The 20,256-nt window shown below is 40.5% G+C and overlaps 1 protein-coding gene across 1 annotated transcript; it reads right to left on the bottom strand.

Moving 5' to 3' along the window:
• Positions 1-2,880: 2,880 nt before the first annotated feature.
• VKORC1L1 (vitamin K epoxide reductase complex subunit 1 like 1) lies at positions 2,881-18,641 on the bottom strand. Its single transcript, XM_050909111.1, has 3 exons — positions 18,448-18,641; positions 5,802-5,911; positions 2,881-5,094 (listed from the first exon to the last, which is right to left on the bottom strand). Exons 1-3 carry the CDS (start codon positions 18,639-18,641, stop codon positions 4,868-4,870), a joined length of 531 nt encoding a protein of 176 aa, XP_050765068.1. The 3' UTR covers positions 2,881-4,867.
• Positions 18,642-20,256: the final 1,615 nt, after the last annotated feature.

The raw sequence follows: 20,256 nt of genomic DNA, 5'->3' as shown, positions 1-20,256 counted from the left end.
ATACTGTCAACATTCCTTATCCCATGTTAGGTCTACAGACTTTCTATATAACTAAAAAGCCAGAATATAAAAGTCTATCCACAGTAAAAAGACACTTGCTCAAATGTACCACAGTATAAGAGTGAATACCATATTTAAGCCCACTACCAGTGTCTGAAAGTCATTTCAGCTTCGCGATCTCTAGACATCATTTTTAAAAATCATTTTCTTCCCCATTTCAACAGACATGGCATACCAACAGCTGCCACATCAAAATACAGATAAAGATCTGACATTGTTAACTCATTACAAACGAGGGCTCAGATCCCTACCATAACACACAGGGCTTGCGGCTGCAGAAGAGAAAGCTATTACTTTCATTCAGTCCAACAAAACAGATGCAAAGTTTAATATCCACACGTACGGTAAGCACACATTTCAGAGTCTTAGCTCCTGCTTGTTCTTAACAGCCCAGAGCAATTGTAAGCCCAAGCCGCCTACCCGACCCTGCCCCAGCACCTCCCTCCCTCCCCCCCAAATCCAGGAAAACATACAGCAGTTTCCAGATAGTTTGTGACCTTGTAGGAGCGGAGTTAAAGCAGACCTACAGAACCAAGGAGAGCAGGAAGTGATAAAAATAACATACTTAACAGGTTTCTTTGCATGTTGCTTAAAGAACTGTAAACAGTTAAAGCCTCAAGTCAATGCTGCTCAACCTTTACACACCCATGTGCACGCAACGTTCAGCAAGACACGATGAAGCTGCAGAAATTCTACAAACTGGTATCTCTGGGGACCCAAGTGCTTTAACCCTTCTACTGCTAACACACAATGTCTTTGAAAAAAATCACTACTTAGTACATTTCTAGAAACAGAATTACAGTACTGACTTTAAAAACAGTTTCTAAGGCTCAGACTGAGTCCAAAAAGGCCTCTGATTGGGTTCATTCAAGCTCTTATGTTTGGACTGCATGAATGCAGCATAAGAATGATTGCAGCAAGACGTCCACAGGTAATTTCTACATTTATTTTTTATACCAAAAAGTTATGTGCAACAAATAGAATTCGTACATATTTACATTGTTTTACCTGTTAGCAAAATTGTATCCTAAACCTCCAATAGAGAATCTCTCAACCTATACTGATTAAAGGAACATCTGCCCAATGACTCCATTTAAATGGATGTTTAATTTGGAGTTTAAAGCACTAGTAATAAATACTTGATGGAACATACTATACAGAACAAACACCTAGTATTTAGGCCATGCTTAATACAGTTTTATGGTAACAGAATACTTCCATCTTTTCTGGACCAGTTTTGTCTAGATCACGTTTAAACAACATTGGCAGAACCAAAGCTATTCGATCTCTCTTTGACTTTAGCCCATATAAATTAGGAGCATCAAGTGCTGCCTGAAGCACCTCGCCAATCTTTTTGAACAATCGAGAGAGACTGTACAGCAGAAGACAAACACGTACTACAGTATGCAGAAATCTCCCAATAAGAGATTTATTGTCACTTTAGATATCAAAGGTGGTAGGGAATGTTTCATTGGCCTTAGTGTTGCAAACACTTTACAGTAAGAAACTTCCAAGAACATTCATTTCCTAAATGAGACTTGAATGCTTTGTTGGCCTTGTAGCAAGTACCTTACAGTAAGAGGATTTCAGGAATGTTTAATTCCTAAGCGGGTTTTGGGATGAGGTTCTTTTGCCTTTCCAATCGGCCCCTCCCTGCAGAACTGCCCAGAGCCAGGGAGGGGGAGGAAGAGCCCAAATTCAGAACCACTGTTTGTATATTATGAATTTTTTCCCCTCCGTTCTCATGAGTGTTGACACCACAACCAGAATCTGTGTACTGCCCCCCCTGTCCCTCTGCCAGACCACGTATTATTTACTAGCTTTTACCCATACTCTTGTATCCTCAAGATTTCTCAGAATTTGCCTTCAGATTTGTAAGGGTCAAATTAATGTCAACCGCACATTGGCCACGACATCTGTTTCGGCTGGGGGCAGGCAGGGGGGCAGCTGCACGAAGCACTCGTCCGATTTCCACCACATTACTACTTGTAACCTGAGCCATTTTACTGGAAGAAATACGCTGTTTCTATCCTTGGGAGCAACAAGGAAAGAGTCAAAGAACTGGAAGCAAAAAGGTCCAAATTTCTACTGCTACGATTATTTTGCCCTTTATTCAGGCCAACTGCATTTCTGAAGCACAAGAGAGAAAGTAGAAGAGTTAGGGCCATTTCTAGCAAATAACTTCCAGTAAAAAGTAACTGCAAGAAAAGCACACAAGACGAGAGTTCACAATTAAGGATCAGATTTGCAAGTTCGTGCACAAAGTGTAGCTGCAAATTCTTCCAGAGACCAAACTCAATTTCCATTTGATCCCTATGTGCACACAAACGAGGACTGCAGACAAGACTGCTGAAAATCTGGCCCTAAACAATTTTACTAAACAAACTGAATTAACAGACTATGCCCACACAGACAAGCACAAGACACAGTGAAGTTAGTCAACACCTATACTTTCAGCTGATGGGGCTTTTTTCCTTTTTTTCCCGGTGTGCACTACACCCAGAAATTGGACCAAGTAATCATTGATTATACTTGTCTCCATTGCTGCTTGTTCTGAGATATTAGCACTGCGACTAACCATTTCAGGCAGCACGTGTTCACCTCTTCCTTGGATGAAAAAGATGCCTTAGTGTAGATCACAGGAATGCATCAAAATAAATCTATACAACATATTAAACAGTGATATTGCCTCAAGGCTTGTAAAAGAACAAAGTAAAGCCTTGAGGGACCAGTTCAACATCGTTCACTCCCCTCATATCAAAGTTCAAGGCATTTGAGAGACAGTACTAAACATCAAGACAAGCTTTAACTATACTCTGGTCAATACAAAACGCATTTAATGAATTGTTGTCTAAAACTGTTAGACAAAAGGGACAAGTAATTTAGTGTTACATGCAACAGATGTTACTCATACCACAGAACTCTATACATAAAAGCAGTTTCCACCTACATCCTTGATACAAACCAGAATATTACTTCAGTAGTAATTTAAATACTATTTTGGAATTCAATCTAAAAAATTCTATTTTCTCTACGGAACACTGCATGTTTCACAGTCAAGTTTATCCTCAGCAACTTAGTGTTTATAATCCACTTAGCCATACAACATAACTGTCTCTCTGACATTCACGTTTAAGAAAAATATCCTAAAATTAGTTAAACTAATTCTTTAAATAAATGGGTACGCAGTTGGAATTGTTCATATTTAGAAGCTGACAAGGGCAAAAAGCAGCACAGCACCAATTACAGAAGTAGCTGAACCCATACATTTTGGTGTCACAGTGTCTGAAACACAAGTATTTTACTTTTCCCAATCACATCATCAACGTTCTATCGCATTGATTTCAATTAACTGAAACAATATTGCTACCACTCCTCAGTCTAAAAACTAAAATAGATCTCTTAATACTCTTCTATCCCCAGCAAGTTTGCTGGGAATTGTGTTTGTTTGTTTGTTTGTTCATTTTTAAAGCAAGGACACTTCTGCCTGCCAAGTTCAACACAAAGTATTTGGTTTAAGATTTTAAGACAGAAGGCACTTTTAACATTCAGCCTTAGAATACTGAGTGCAGAAACAACATTTACAATTTTGTTCCTTTGTTTAAATCTGCAGTTGAATTTTTTTTCAATTAGTTATTAGAAAGAGCAATGATAGCACTATATCACATTTCATTTTCAGGAGCGCATTTACTTACTTATCCCACTAAACAGGTTGCCCTTCCAAGAGATCTTACGTGTGTCAGGCCTAAAGTTCATTTCCCAATATAGCACAAACCAAAGATCCTGACGAAGATCAATTAAGTAACTGCTTCTTCAGTGCACTACTTGGTTATCCCGCTCAGCCAGTGGTTTCCACTGCAAATTGCAATTCTATACTGCAGCATTCATATAACATCAAACATTACTAACACTGGCTGTCTGACCGCAGTTTAAAAATGAAACAGCTCTGCATGGAAATTAAGTACTTTCAAAGAACACTCTTTGATACACCAACCCCCAATCTGCATAGAATATCCCAGTGGCAGCTTTCTATTGACCACATTAAGCTATTTTCATTCTGTACAGAAATTGATGAAGTTGTGGTTTAATGAACATACTTCAGGTTTCAGCTTTAATTCCATTTTCATTACTGGAGACAAAAAAAAAAAAAAAGAAATGGAACAAAACCCAACCATCATTCTTGTGAAAGCACTAGCAGTGAGTGCAGCAACACAGTGTTCTCTACAGAGGTCACTTCTTCCATCATGTCAGTTGTCTATTAGCTGAACACTCTGACAGCTCCTAGGCTAACAAAACTGATCGTACGGTGAGTTCTCCAGGGATGAAACCAATATTTCTAATTTTATTTACAGTATAAGTCCTAGTCAAATCTAAGTCCATCAGCTAAAAAAAAAAAGTAATACACATACTGTAAACATGGCAACATTAAATATGGTAATGCTAGTCTAGAATATTTAATGTCATGATCACATCTTGTTATACCTGAATTTATATACAGGATATTTTATAGCAAGTGTTACCCACTTCACAAGTGGAGGGGGAAGAGAGTCTAGGTTTTGCTGTGGCTAAAACTCCTTCAAAGTAAAGTTAAAGCTTGTCTTTGATTGTATTAGAGCTTTCTTTCATAACCACATTTAAATTGAAGATTAGCACAAAAAAAATTATCTAGGGCCCCTTCAAATTTATAATCAAAAATTCAGTTATGATTCTCAGGGAAAGTGTCTGATATGGAGAATAAAAAATTACTGCAAAATAAACTTAATGGAAGTTGGGTCTTCAGACTGTCAGTCAAAAGTTCAAACAGGCGTTATTCCTGTTTGGGCTGGAGTTGCCGTTTCCAGGCCTCGTTCAAATAAACTAGTCGTTTGTAGTTGATGATAAAGAGAATGAAGTTCAGCAAATATGTGATGACGCAGACAATGCAAAATTCCTTCAGCACGAAGTACAGAATGTATGCCAAGTACAATGACCCTACTACAGACACTATGGAGGATGTCATGAGGATTAGAGCTGCTACTGCACTTGCTGTCATACCTGCAACAAGAGAGAGAAAGTTACTACCGCTGCTCTCATTCCCCCCTTCCACACAGAGCAAAAAGCCTAAGCACTCTAATTCAAACTGAAGGCTACTCAGCAAGTTTGTATTACATAAAAGTCTGTTCAAAATACCATGAGTTCAAGATGGCTGACAAATCGCTATTTGGAGGGGAGCTTCTAGGTTCTGTACGACAGTCCTTTGATAAGAAGTATGTGTAGTATTTACCATCTTCCGTATTCCTGAGTTATGGGAAAGTTACAGGTTGGTCAAGTTATGTCTATCAATATTAATAGCTTTATAGCAGACCATATAGTTACAGAGAAATATGCGTACATTACAGTTCATGCACTTTTTTCGCCTGCTATCTCTATTACTCCTGCAAAACTTGTAAATTCCATTTTTATTTCCTCTCTTTTCTATTGTACAATCCAATGCTAAATATATTTAAGTGAAAATACCAGTGCAGCAACTGTCCTGACACTTATATTAATAGCATAGCAGGAGAAAATGCAACTGCTCTTGTTATCAGTTGGGGTTTCAAGCCCTTTGGACAGATCTATCATTAGACCGGTGCTAAAAAAAAAAGATAAAAATCCCATGCATTTATCTGGTCTCTTATAGATTGTGCAATGTATAATGCACTCCTCTTTCATCGCCACAGACCTGTTATATACTTTAGGCTCTGAAGTGAATTAATACTTACCAAGTAGCATTTGTAGTATATAAAACACGAGTCCAAAAACACTGTTTGACTGATTTATTGCACTGTCCTTTCCAAAGATGGAACCCAACAGACCGAATCCTCGACCCCATCTGTAAAACAGTGAAACTAATTAACTTGTATTTGGGCACCTATTGCTTTACATCAGTATTTTCAATTCATAGCTGTTGGGGAGGAAACAAACAAACAAACAAAGATACGTATATTCCAACATGACCACTGCAGTCCCACATGAAGTTCAGGGTTACCTTGGAAAACCAAGCAGCTTGCAACAGGGGGTGCACTAGGTACAACTTTATCCCACACATTGCTGATTAAAGTTACTTGACACACCAGAAACTACCAAGTTCACACAGTCGCAACTTCACCAAATACCATTTCTCCTTCCTAGGGTTGTAGTTTAAAAGCTCTTTTGTCAAATAAACACTTCCTTCCTTCAACGATAGCTTCAGCAGTTCTCTCCAGCCCAGGAAGTTGGACACATGCTCACTATACAGCTGAGGGAAAATGGTACAACTTGGTAACTCGTTACCACCAGCTCTGCCAGCACTTACCTCGCTGGCATCAGAGCAAGCAAATCAGAACATATGTTTGCACTTCAGCTGCTCCTCATCAGTCTAACACATTAGGAAGAACCCAAATCTGTCAAGCTGACAAGCTGGGGATGGTACCATAACAAGATTCACAGGCCTCATTTGTTAGAGCCCTTGCACAGCATGACATTTTGAACTAGCACCTCAACCACAAAGTGACTTTCAATTTTTTAGTGATAAGGTAGAAAGCAGCACAAGCCCTACAAAACTGCTGCTGCAATAATGGGGATAAAAGATTAAATTAGCAAATGTGTGCTAGAAACCATTAATTTGATGCCCTAAGGTACATCACGCCATTATTTGTAAAAGCAAAGTGAGGACCATATTTACTAGTGTCACTTGAAAATATGAAGAGAAGTTAACGCTACTTCAACATGCAATTTAATTCACTTAGAACATTAGGATATCTGCCAGCATGTCTTCGGAGCATCAAGTCAAGCACGACATAAACGTAAGACTAGGTTCACATTACCAGGTTAACTGTCACATAACGATGTAAAAAAAGCGCAATTCCTCACTGCTGTTGCAGCAGAAAACGCTAGCGTGCTACAGTTATGTGAACAGAAGTGCAGTTTCCGAATAGCTTGTTGTACTAGAGGCAATGGTTCTACTAAACCAAAACACAGCATAGGTTTGCTCTCTGCACACTACAGGAACGTTGCTGATATACTTCACCATACACCTGAGGCCAGTGAAAGGCTACCACCACATTACAAGCAGTTTCTTCACACGAGAAAGGTACCATGATAAGTACAATTTAATACCATCTCCAAAATACTTCCTAATCTCACAGCCATTTGTGCAATTTTTTCAAAACATATTCAAATTAATCATTTTAATTCAAACTTAGTAACTCTCTGCAATTAACTATTATACCCAAGTGTGATGCTCTTCTCCCCAAGAAACTGAACAGAGAATTACGTACCAATTCCTAGAAAGCACGTTTACTGCATAAACAGTAAAAAAAACCAAACACACTTTCAACTACTTTCGTCTCCAATCTTGTATATGACTGAAGTGAAACTTACATGCAAATATAAAGCCTTAAGCCAGCATAGAAAAGACTGACACTTGCTTTACCATGGGGACAATGCCTCGCATCCCAGAGCTGCGAAGGGTCAGAAAGACACAAAGTTAATTGCTGGGAGGAGCAGTGCGATACCACCTCGCTCCCTCCAGTCATCCCAGTGCAAGTTTGGGGCTAGGCAAACCGTGGGGGACAAGGCTGATTACACATCCTCCCTGCAGCCTATGAACGCAAACAGTCCCAGTTAGCGTACAGTATAGTTTGTGGGCGAAGTAGCATCAAGGATGGATACCAAAGATCTGGAAAAGCAGATGTAGATATGCGAGGGAGCCACGCTTCCAAGAGGGCGGGATTTTAAAAAAAGACCAAACACCATGCAACAATACATAAGCAAACATTATAAAGAAATACTGCAAGTTCCAAAGAATCTCAGCTATGACGAGACTTTCCTCCCACACATTGAATGTTATCTGGATTTTAAGTGAGAACTGTTTATTTTTTAGCCTTACTTTGATAAGATGGTCACAGCACATGTAACAATTGTCTCATGCTGTTCAGCTATCAAATGCAGTATTAAAGAGCCAGACAAATATATTAAAGGTATCATTCATTTTGCATTTAATAGTTATTTTTATTTTTCTGTATTACCACATTTATAGATGCTTCAGCTTACTATCCACAGGTGCAATTTATTGTTCTAGTCTCCAAGTGAGAATTCTTTGTAGAGCGACATTAAACTCTATTTGAACACACTCAGGCTTTTCCTTACCGAGAGACTCAACAGCATAACTCCTAAGTGTGCCTAAGTCTGTGTTTCAGCATTAGCGTAGCTCAAAGTAACTGCAGGATGCTGAATTCCTACCCTCTCCCTGTCCTAGCTGTACGCTCTCACTTCTGATGCTCATGAGATCCTGTCATGTTTGAGACCGAACTCAAGCTTAAAACATCAGAAACTTTAGACTACAGAGTCTGACCCTACAGTTATTCTGCAAGTGAATAAAACGTTGCTAACAGAAAGATAACGAGTTCAAGCCCTTCCTGACAGTCAGTGTCCCCAAGGGATCTGTTCATAGCTGCAAGAGGGTCAGAGCATGGTGAAAGCTTTTTCCAGATGCAATAGTTCATTAAGCATCTTGTTGGCCTTGCAGCAGCTTTAAGGACATCAAGTATTAAATTTCAGTCCATAGAGTACAGCTCTAATCTTGCATCTTATTCCACACATGTCAAGACAGCTAAGAAGCCTGTGATTTAAGACGAAGCACTTTTTCCAGCCTTATAAGGTTTGGTGTGAGGAAGTTTTCTGCATCAAACTGAAAAGCAAAATATTTAGACTTCGTATATTTATATTTCCATTTCCATCTAATTTCTCTGCTGAAGAGGCTAAATCATCTTCTAATTCTATCAAGGAGGTCCCAAAACCCACTAAAATGCACAATGAACCAAGTACTTTTGCAAGCAACTGGAGGAAGGAGAAAGACTGAATATGATAATCTTCCTTTTCACACCAAAAGCATGCAAATCACACCTGAGTTATGATAACTTTGAAAGTCTAAAAACATACGGCAAACATAGCAAGAAGAAAGACTGCAGTCCTAACAGTAGAATAAACTCCAAGAAATAAAACGTCAGTAAAAAGGACTACAAGCTCAGAAGTTCTTCACAGAACTTGCCTTTCTTATAAAGAACATAATTTACAAGAATCATTGTTAACTTGGATTACTTTTTTGGATACAGAATGCTAAGTAAAATGAACTGCACTAAGTAAAGAGTTGCTTGCACAGCAAGATAAAAGCATAGTCCAACATCATCAACTTCTTCCTGGTACTGACTTGTGACTCCCCATCCCTGAAGCAGGGAAGTGTTCTGTTGTGAAAATCATGCTGAAGTCATCCTGCATGATTCAGAGCACTATGACAAACACATGTGGCAAGCCTACTTTTGCCACACCCAAGTTTCACTCCTATTAAAAAAAAAAAAAGGCAATCTGAACTAACTTCAAGGAAGTTTTAAAATAAACCTTTACAACAACTTCCCCTATGTTTCAAGTAACTCAAATTCCCTCTCTGTTCAAGATGACAGCCTGCTTCACTTCTCATTTTTAAAGAGCATTCAGAGCTGTACCTGCAAAAGTTTTCAGAATTGACTCAAGAAACCCAAGACAAAGTGTTTAGAACTGTTCATGTAGTTTCCCAACATCTAATATTGAATACTACAGTGACTTTTAGTCCAATGTGCATTTCCTTTTATCAAAAGGAGGTCTTGAAAATTATTATCCACCCTCTAAACAGTGTCCCTTTTGGTTTGTGATATTTAACAAAGCTCAGAAGTGTTGCATTTTTTAAAGTTTAAAGCAGTATTTGCATGCACTTGACACTTCTTAACAGGAAGACAAGAACAACCGAGGTCATTTTGATTCACAAGTGACGTATCTCCAGTAAAATCTTATACTGTTAAATCAATACCTCTTTTGCACAATTATGAACATCCTCTATGTTCCAGAACAGCGTATTATGGGAGTACACTTTAACTCTAAACATTCTACCGTAATTTAGCAGAGACAATACCACTGGTAGAAAGGCAACCAAGAGAACCTCATGCAGGACACTAGTATCTCAGTCATTTTAAAGGACGAGTAAACAACCTCCATGTTTAACAAGTTAAAAGCTGTAAGAGTTATCAGTATTAGCTCAAAAAGCAACAGAATTCCAAGCCTGCCAAACACAGCAAGTCAAACAAACAAACAAAAAGTATGTATTTAGCCAGGAGTCAGATTATTATCTCATCCACTCTCTGTACGAAATGCTCTACTGTTTTCTAGCCAAACACCCCAATTCTGACAGTTACCTGCAGGAGATGTTTGTAAGGGCTTTTACAAAAAGATCGTTCCCCAAGATGCTCTCCTTGACCTCAATGATCATTAAGTTAAGAATCAGCTTAAGAAACTTCTGAACTGGGGTTTCACCTGCATCAGCATGGTCAGTAGCCTACCTTGAAGCCTTCCTGAATGTACCTAGATGCTCCTGAACACATACTTTTGACCTCCACAACATCCTCCAGTGATGAATTTCAGAATCACGTCACCTCAACTTCACTTGGCAATCATTAGTTCTCATGTCAAGAAAAGAGCTAACTACTGTATATTCATTTTAACATGAAAATAACCATATTAGATCAGGTCAAGTCCAGCCAGCTTCAGTACCACGGCCCTGCCATCAGCGAGCAGCAGATGCCTTGAACAAAGCACACATACTTCCCAGTTCACATTCTAGTCTCCCAAATGTCCAGTCGAAAATGCTATCAAATCCTTCAGGGGACCAGATTATTAAATGGCATGTATGATTCAAAATCTGAGAACACTCTGCATTTGTGCAGCAGCAGGTTTTCCAACCCATTTCTCTCTCTCAATTTTTAGGTTTGCTGCAATGAAAAGGGCAAACAATAATAATTAAAAAGATTATATTTTCAGAGAAATGTAAGTAAAGAACTCATGTTTTGTTTTCTGAGTAGCAGTAGATTACTTGAAGTCCCTCATTTCAGGATTATTTTTCATCCCGTAAGCATTATTTTGTTATCAACAGCAAGCACCATTTACCGCTTTGTAACCCTGAGGAAACAATAAATATAATTTTCTAAAAAAAGCTTGCACTTGACAAGTGATACTTACATTTCCTTAAGTATCATCTGACTTCTGAGATAAGTTACAGTACAGAATGAAAGTTCTCAGGAGGGGAGTAAAGCTGCCTGTGCTCACACATCGCCTTCAGTGAAAAGCTCATGTAAAGGTCAAAGGATCTGGAGCATGTTAATACTTAGCAATGTTAAGAAACTTTAGTTGCAGCTTCTTTACAGCTTCACTAGAGGATTTTGGATTAAACCTAGGTCATGGTTACAAGGTCACTTAGGCCACTCTAACAGTTTTAATAAATTAAGTAAAAGCCTTCAATAAGAAGCCATGAGAGAGAAAGGAGATCAAAAATTCCCATTTGTAAACTTGCTAAGAGCGCTCAAAAATTTTGATATGCTTAATTTCATGTTTAAATCTATTAGCAGTATTTACCATAAACAAATGAGATTTTGTTCTATACATCCTCCAGCTCTACCTCAGAAACAGTCCAAAAAAATCTCAGTGTCTAGATCAGCAAAATCTCAAGCAGACAGTGGTTAACTATTTTATAGCAGTCTTTACAGAAGCACTGGTTATTCAAGTTACAAGCCAACAGCATTGTATTCCTTCTACATAATCTCTTCTGTTAAGCTATCATAAATGAAGCCCGAATTTGAACTATAGGCACTTTGTTAAATTTACTTTGCATTAGGCAAAATAATTCTCAGCCCTATTGCAAATTCCAGTCAAGTTAGAAATGATGTATTTATGAAAAGCAAAAATACACATTTGTGTATACACTGTAAGGTTGAAAAAAACCCAAAAGACTCATGTAGCTAGGGTACTGCTGTATTTTATAAAGAGATGTGCCTCAGCCACTACGTATTATATCAGTCTGAAGTATTAAGTCATCAATTTTCTGTTAAAAAGATGAGACAAAAAAAAAAAAAAAATCACTTGAACTATCAGCTTCTGCCACTTTGGGAGCAACTTGCTTTAGAACTAATGAAGCTGGTTTTCTACAAATGTTCCTGAAACACGTTCCTTCGCCAGCACGTGGAATAACCTCCAGATCCCTCTCAGCTCACACTCTCCAACCTCTGCACCCTGCCTCCCCAATCAAGTCCATTATCTATCAGTTCTGTCCGAGTCCTATTTGCACATGTACTGCCTGTCTGCGTGGCAGACCAAATGGGACAGATAACCTTAGCTCACATGGCAGGTTTTTTTCCCCTTCACTAGAGGTATTACTTTGAGTCTCTCTCCCCTCCCCTTTGGCACTGAATCTGTCTCTATAAAACTTCAGTAACTTGTCTCCTTTGTTAAATTTTGCCATTAAAAATTTGAAAAATTATAAAATAAATTACTAATACATAACACACAAAGGCGAAATCTTCTCTAGAAGCCAGGCTAAAAAAGCAGAATAATACAACCTATCTTGGCCTCAAGTTATTTGTGCTTTTTTGGCTCAGTATCCTTAGCTGTAAAACTTGTATCATACTCATCTAGCTACAGCAATGCCAATTCACCATCATCTTGAACCTGCAGCACTCCAAATCCTGCTGAAGCAAAGTGCTTGACATACTAGATGGACTCTGTCTACGCTGATTTCCCCCTGCCCAATCAACAAACTAGAGATCTTCAAACCTTCCCTCAGACAGCAAAAACAATGAATCCTTGCTACAGAATAACTGAAGAAGCACTGCTACACCTGCTATCTAACAATTTGCAACCCTCAGAAATGAGCAAGAACCCATTTTAAATTACAGGACATACTATAGCTGAGTCTCAGGAGGCAACATTTTCATGTAAACTGTTTTGGTAGCCTAAGAACCACAAATATGATTCCTGTTGAATGACCACCAGCTGCTCCACATACTGCCCTTCAGCAGTTTAATCAAACTTCTGCCTTTTTCTATACAGAATTGAACATGCCTAACAAAAACAATTAACTTGGCTCAGGTTAAAGATATTACTGACTAGAAAAGAACAAAGACTTGCAAAACTAGTAAAATTTCAAAAAAAGTACATGGGCCTCATTTATGTGCACTGGTTCACAAGAAGAGACTAGACAAGCTTTTCCCGCTACCCGCATAAAGCTACTTTTACCAATTCTCACCTTACATCAGTCACTAACAATTGGAGCTGTCAACCTCAAACATATCTGAATGCTTGCTTGCAGGTACAGCAATAAAAAAAACGCTGGGACATCAGGAACTTACCATTAATATGAAAGATTAACTGCTATATAATGTTCTTAACCTGGAATCAAGCAAACTTGACAGACATCAAGTTTACAGGAACTGCCTCACAACAGAACTGAATGGGAACCTGCAATATAAACATCAGGTTAGGGAGGAGGTCAGAGAAGTTTTTTTCCATGTCCCATTTCCTTAGACAATGGGGTTGTTCTTGTCAACTTGATCTCTGTTACAGTCTGCGCTCTATAAAGACGCACCAGAACAATAGTTCTAGCAAGGTGTGCTTCACTGAAAAACCAGCACTGGTTAAAGTTTTAACTGCAATATCTTACAGCATAATTGCATGCCCGCTCTGCAGAGGAATAAGCTCTACACCAGCATAATTATAAACACACAACATAGCATTGACGTACTATGTTACAAGACTGAGAAATTCAAACATAACATTTACACAGGCCTAGATTCACCGGTTAAAATGATTTATGAAGGTGAGCAGAACAATACAATACTACAGTTGTCACAGGCCATGCTTGGCACATCCAGTAAAACACATGCAAAATTTTACAGATGTACATTTTCAAGAACTACCAGATGATTGCTTTGATGCAGTCACTAGAAGACATAAGGCAGATACGCATTTTTCAGAACAGGCAGAGTGGCTCAAATACACGATGACAATCCTTGCACATTAGCATGAAGTTCAGAACAGCGAATCCCTAAAATATGTTGTCTATCAAATTATATCCAGAACACCACCAATTCTTAAAATCCTATTTTGACTCTAGAACTTCTTCAGCAAGTCAGCTAAAGACATTAACCTAGATCAATATTGACTATTTCCAAACCTCTTCACTTACGCAGCCGGTTGAAAGCTACAAATATTGCTAAAGATATACAGTGACATGTGCCCTTTGGTCATTCATGTCAGCTATCTTAAGTCTGTATTACAGTTGCTACAGCATTACCACACACCAGGCTACAAAACTTCCTTCAAAAAGAGCCATCCACTAACCTGCTCTGCAGGAACCTTAAATTAAACAAGACAGAAACTAGAAACATATCAGAAGACCCAAAAGTCTCCCAGGGCATGCAAAAGAACAAACCAAAAAGCTCTGGGTCTCTGCATTACTACTTAAATGTCATATTTTATCTCAAGCCATACCACTATCCATATGACTTGAAACTTGTCTATTAGTTTAATTCCCCCTGTGAAACTACTATAACAGCAAAACCAAAAAGATTTTTCAGGAACTGCTATTAGCCAGTTTCATTATAAATAAAGCTATTCTTGCCTCTTAATTATTCTCAGATATAAGAGCAGTTAACCTAAAACACCTAAAGCAATTGCCAAATGAAAACATTAGGTATTTCCCTAATACCTTCCCTTATTTCTGCTTGGAAAAGAACAGTGGTCGTCATACAGTCCTTAGCTGTTTTTCTTTCTGAACTATTTCATGAACTTTCCCCCATGATAAAAGCCTGAAATATGCTGACCATTAATATTTTGAATAAGGGATACTAGGAAGATATCTCTCCAACATAATCTTCTGGATGAGTCAGTCTCTGTTATAAGATTTTTCCATGCTCCTCCCTCTGCATGCTGGTAATCTTTACAACATTTCTGTTCTCATTGTTGTGCCAATACCAGATTTGGCTTAAAAGCAAGACTTGGAAATACTAACAGCTTATTAGTGGAAAAAATCCTCCCCAAAGACCAGAACTTAGTTCCAAAGTAACTCAGCTCAGGGAATAATACACTAATTTATTCTAATTATTCTATACAGTTAAAATTAATCCCAACACCATGATGTGCTTTTCAAAACTCAGTCTACTGCTAGAGTCAACACTCAAAGTGTTAAGATTGTTACATTCCAAGTACCATTAGTAAATCTAGCTTAAATAAAAAGTCACACAACCAAATGAACACTCCAGAAGCCAGTAAAAGCCACAAAGTACAAGCTGGTCATCCATTTAACTCTGTAGAGTTGACTCTGCTAATCAGCTAATCAAATAATTTGTGATTGCCAGTGTAACAGCTTAATGAGAAAAGAAACAGTTGAAAGTTAAATCTGCATTACACGTGAAAATGCTGGAACACCATATTTGAAACTCTGCTATCTTGGTGAAATCTAAATAGTAGTTAAAAGTTCATTTTAGAAATCATGTTTCAGAGAAACTTTGGTGATGCATGGTAGTAACAAGGAATATTCAATTGGACAGAGGGAGAGAGAATGACTGATGGATAGGGAGCTGTGGCAACATGGAAAATAAGATTAAATTCTTTCAATGTTATTCTTACTTCAAAGTTTAATAGCTTGCCCTCTTGGCCTGGTTTCGGCTGGGATAGAGTTAATTTTCTTCTTAGTAGCTGGTACAACGCTGTGTTTTGGATTTAGTGTGAGAACAATGTTGATAACACACTGATGTTTTACTTGTTGCTGAGCAGCGCTTATCCTAAGTTAAGGACTTTTCAGTTTCCCCTGCTCTGCCAGCAAGCAGGTGTGCAAGGAGCTGGGAGGGAGCACGGCCAGGGCAGCTGACCCGAACTAGCCCAAGGGGTATTCCATACCACAGAACGTCATGCCCAGTATATAAACTGGGGGGAGGGCGGATCACTGCTCGGGCATCAGTCAGCAGGTGGTGAGCAATTGCATTGTGCATCACTTGTCTTTTCTTGGGTTTTACTTCTCTCTCCTTTTTTTCTGTTATATTCCTTTTCATTACAATTATTATTATTACAGTTTTATTATTATTAGTTAGTATTATATTTTACTTTACTTTAGTTATTAAACTGCTCTTATCTCAACCCACAAGTTTTACTTTTTTCCCCAATTCTCCTCCTCATCCCACTGGGAGGGGGCAGCAGCTGCCCGGTGCTTAGTTGCTGGCTGGGGTTAAACCACAACACCTCTTGTCTTAGTTTTAAAGCAATACTCCTTTTTTGTCTGTGTCCTGCACAGAGCTGAAAGCACATTCTTCTCCAAATATGGTTTGACTGAACAGAACTTGCATGCTCCTTTTCCACAAACTCCTTTTACCACCTGCTCTAATTATCATGAGCTATCCTGACATCTGCAATACTTCAGTCTTTAAGCATGATTCTCCTAGCAACTGCTAGTGAGATTTTAGTTGATTTTATCCCTAACTGTTCATATTATTATATAGAATTCCTGCAGTAAAGTATTTACAGGTCTTAGCACGGCATACTCAACGTTTCAGCTGCAGCATTACTAATGAACACTATAATTACCAAGCATTATTCCATAATTAGAAATAGTTAAAGATATAATTGGAATTATTTTACTTCTTCAAAGTGTTTATTAAACACACTTTAAAACTATTACTTCAAATGCCTGTCTCAATAGCAGCATTTGCAATAACAATAAAAAGCTTATGAAGAACCAATTCTATACACGAACAGATGACTACAGAGGCTACTTAGGTGCTTAAATCCCTGTTATTCTCTTTTCACCTCTGTAGCTGTGGCAAAAATTAGATTACTGACGATACTCACGTGGTTTAATCTCAGCAGCCTATGCATAACTTTAATTTACAAGTTTAAGTTATTTGGCAAGCTTATTGAAGTCTTCTTCCTGTTTAGATTGAAACTTCTCATTTCAGGACACTTCTCAAATAGAGACATGAACAAGCACCTTCACAAACTAAAGCTTACCTGATGACAGACAGAAAAGCAGAGTTAAAGCCCTCATTCAATCACAAGAGCCTCCTTTCAGACATCCGTAGATACGCATCTCTTTGTAATATAACACAATCCCACTTCTGTCACCACAGAAGCGGTTTTAAGAATAAGAGTTCCCTGTATGTTTTGCCTAAACAATTTAGCCAGCTTCCACCTTGACAAAGTATGGGCATATTCTCCCCCATTGGCTTGTTATGATAATACAGCAAGTACCTTTATTAAGAATGTGACAGCTTTTATGCAGGTTACACTGAGAGGGGAAAAAACCCACCACCTCAAGTACTCATTCAGCTGAAGGCACTAACACAGTAACAAAATTCTCAAAAAAAAAAAAAAAGGAAGCATTTAACAGATACATTTGCTGAAGAACCAAAACCCTCCCCTTCCATGCTCCTTACTTGTGGATACCTTTGCATATGTCTTTATATGCCTATATATATATACACATACACATATTTATGCACACACAGACACATATACACACACACATATATATGCACAGAGCAGTTTTGAGATTGCTGGACAAATCATCTTATTTCTTCAGTTGAAATACTTGAGAATATGCTCTTAGGAGAGTTTCTTGGCCAAATTACACCTGGAAGTATTTCCTGTACCATGTTCATACTGGTAGCACTTGTAACTATACAGCAGGTTAAGTCTTTTCATTATTATAATTCAATCAATCAGTTACTTGACAAGTCAAGCTAGCGGCATATTAAAATTTATACATTGAGTCTCCTAACAGAAATAGCAACCACTGGCCTTTAGAAAACAACTGCTAAAATAATTACTGACAGGAAACCTGTAAAATAAATCAGGATTTGGACTGGGCTTTTGCTGCTGAGACATACAAATCTCCCTTGAATTAAGCACTTCATCTGTATCATGAAAGCAATCTTCTGTGCTGCCAGGTAACATAATAATGAAAATGCAATTCAGACACTCCAATTAAAACAACCCAAACCGAATAATCTACAATTGTACATGTTTATATTGGTCTCAACCACTAGTCACACCTACAGCATTTTACTCTAACGTGCATTTGCCACTGAAATGCCTGTCACTCTAGCTAATTGCCATTGATTACAACACAGAAATTGCGGGTGCCTCACCCTCCAGCCCGCAGGGATCCCGAAAAAAAGCCGTTCCCACACCAACCCTCCAGCCATAGGGCTGCCTAAACCGGGAGCCCTGACACCCCCCTCCTCGGCCTGCCCGTCCTGTAGTCCAGCTGTCCAGCCCCCTCTGTGCCCCAGGCAAACCCTCCCCGGGACGAGCCCCGGCCCATAGCCGCGGGCTCCTGCCGCCCGCACCCTCGGCCAAGCCCTCTCGCCGCCGCCGCCCCCCTCAGAGAACCGGCCCGGACCCCCAGCAGCCCCCGCCATAGCCCCCGAGGCACCGGAGGCAGCGCTCCGGGGCCCGGCCCCGCCGCTCCCCGCGCCCCCAACTCCTCCTCCCCGCGGCGGCCTGAGACGGCGGCGGCGGGTCCCATCCCCGCCTCACCTGGAGGTGATGGCGGCGGAGCAGCGGACCCGCTCGCTGAGGTCGCACAGGGCCTGGTAGTGGAGGTCGCGGCCCTTCTCCCGCTCCAGGTGGCAGGCGTAGAGAGAGAGCAGGATGCCGGCCGCGCACACCGCGGAGCGGGCCACCCGCTCCCAGCGCGGCACCGACACTCGCAGCAGGACGGGCGCCGCCATCTTACCCCCTCCCTCCGCCTCAGCCCGCGACGCGCGCCCGGCGCCGACGAGCCGCGCACGCGCGCCCACACCCCATTGGCTCGCTGGGCGGGCGCGCCCCTCCCGCCCCGCCCCGCCAACCGCGCCGGACGTGGCGCTCCGCGACGACGTCACGTCAGGCCGGGGCGGGGGAGAGGGGGCGTGGCGCGGCGGGCTGTTATGGCGCCGCCTGGCGGCCATCAGGCGGCACTGCAGGGCGGCCCGGCCCGGGCTGCCCCCCCCCCCCCCCTCCGCCCCCCAGATTTGAGCAGGAAAATGAGTTTTTCCCCCTTTTCCCTCAGATCTGGGCCGCGGGGGGATCCGGGCTGTTCCGGGGAGGGCTACGAAACCCGGCACGGCTGACGTGACCCTCAGGGCTGATGTGCCGCTTCACTATAGCTAAGGCGGCGTTGGTCTCTTAGGCAGGTGCTCCAGTGAGCGCTCCTGGTTTTTTCCCCATGATTTTGGAGAGAATGAGCCAAACCGCCGCAGCCTGCAGCCACACAAAGCCCATCTGGTGCCTCCTGGGCAGAGGGACCTTGCTGAGGGCCTGTTACGTTCCCAAAGTTTACCCTGAGCCTTTCTGGGATGCGTAATTTGGACAAGCGATATAAAAAGCACATTAAAAGTTTGTTTTTTCTAGCACACGCTATAGCCTGGTGTTCCACCTGGCTCCGGAGCAGCTGTCGATGAACTTCCCCAAGCCTCGCTCAGCCTTATCTTTGGAAGAATACGCTTCGCACTTGAGCAACGGGATCTCGTCATCTGTTTCCCAGATCTAGGATCACATTCATATCACACCTCTAAATATAGCTGGCAGACCTGTGAGTCAATCGCGCTAGTCAGAATTAGACGGATACAACCAAAGGCAATCAGGGCTGGATCTTCTTTCTTTCATATGTCTCTGGTTTCTGTCAAAAGTAGCATCAATACCTGTCTGGCTGTAGTTTAAGAACCAGCTAATATCTCTTGTCTACCAACACAAAAGTAATCTAGTAGCTGAAAACAAACAATCTTTGCTTGCTGTAAACACCCACCATAACCACCATTATTGCCTTATTTTGAGGATGGCCACCGGCTACTTGTTCTCCTTCCCTTCCCCATTTCCTTGTACGCACATTATTGCTGGGCGTTAGCAGATGGAAGAGCGAGTCAGTACAGGACGAAGCTCTGCGAGTTTTCCCAAGGAAGGCAGGAGGACAAAACACAATGGCAGCATTCATACCGCCGGTTATGCCATCCGCGCCTTCATTGTTCTGCGAAACAAAACGAATTCAAAGAGAGACGTGTTGCAAAATTACTTCAGCAACAAGAAGGAATCCCTCCGCCAGCAAAAAAGGGAAATTGAAAACTATTAATTAAAAAGAGTTGAGAAAACCATTCATTAAGGAATGAGTTGTGTGAACTCTAGCTAGCGTATAAACTAAATTAAAAATGTCCTGCTCTCTACGCTGTGCCTTCTGCTATCAGTGGGAACAAGGGGAAAGGGACAATGGGAAAGGAGCGGAGATGACCTAGATAGAAGGGGGTAAAAAGCTGCAGGAGAAGAAATCACCCTATCTCATATGTTTATAGCTTGGCCCTTAAATAAGATGAG

The sequence above is a fragment of the Gymnogyps californianus genome, chromosome 20, assembly GCF_018139145.2.
Source record: "Gymnogyps californianus isolate 813 chromosome 20, ASM1813914v2, whole genome shotgun sequence".
NCBI lineage: Eukaryota > Metazoa > Chordata > Aves > Accipitriformes > Cathartidae > Gymnogyps > Gymnogyps californianus.
The sequence above is the reverse complement of the archived record's forward strand: the minus strand, read 5'-3'. Positions and strand labels throughout refer to the sequence as shown.

Coding starts and splice junctions, on each gene's coding strand:
- VKORC1L1 (XM_050909111.1), bottom strand. CDS start 18,641: ATGGCGGCGCCCGTCCTGCTGCGAGTGTCGGTGCCGCGCTGGGAGCGG. Junction 5,912..18,447: donor TCCGCCGCCATCACCTCCAG/GTGAGGCGGGGA, acceptor ACTGTTTTACAG/ATGGGGTCGAGGATTCGGTC. Junction 5,095..5,801: donor TATACTACAAATGCTACTTG/GTAAGTATTAAT, acceptor CTCTTGTTGCAG/GTATGACAGCAAGTGCAGTA.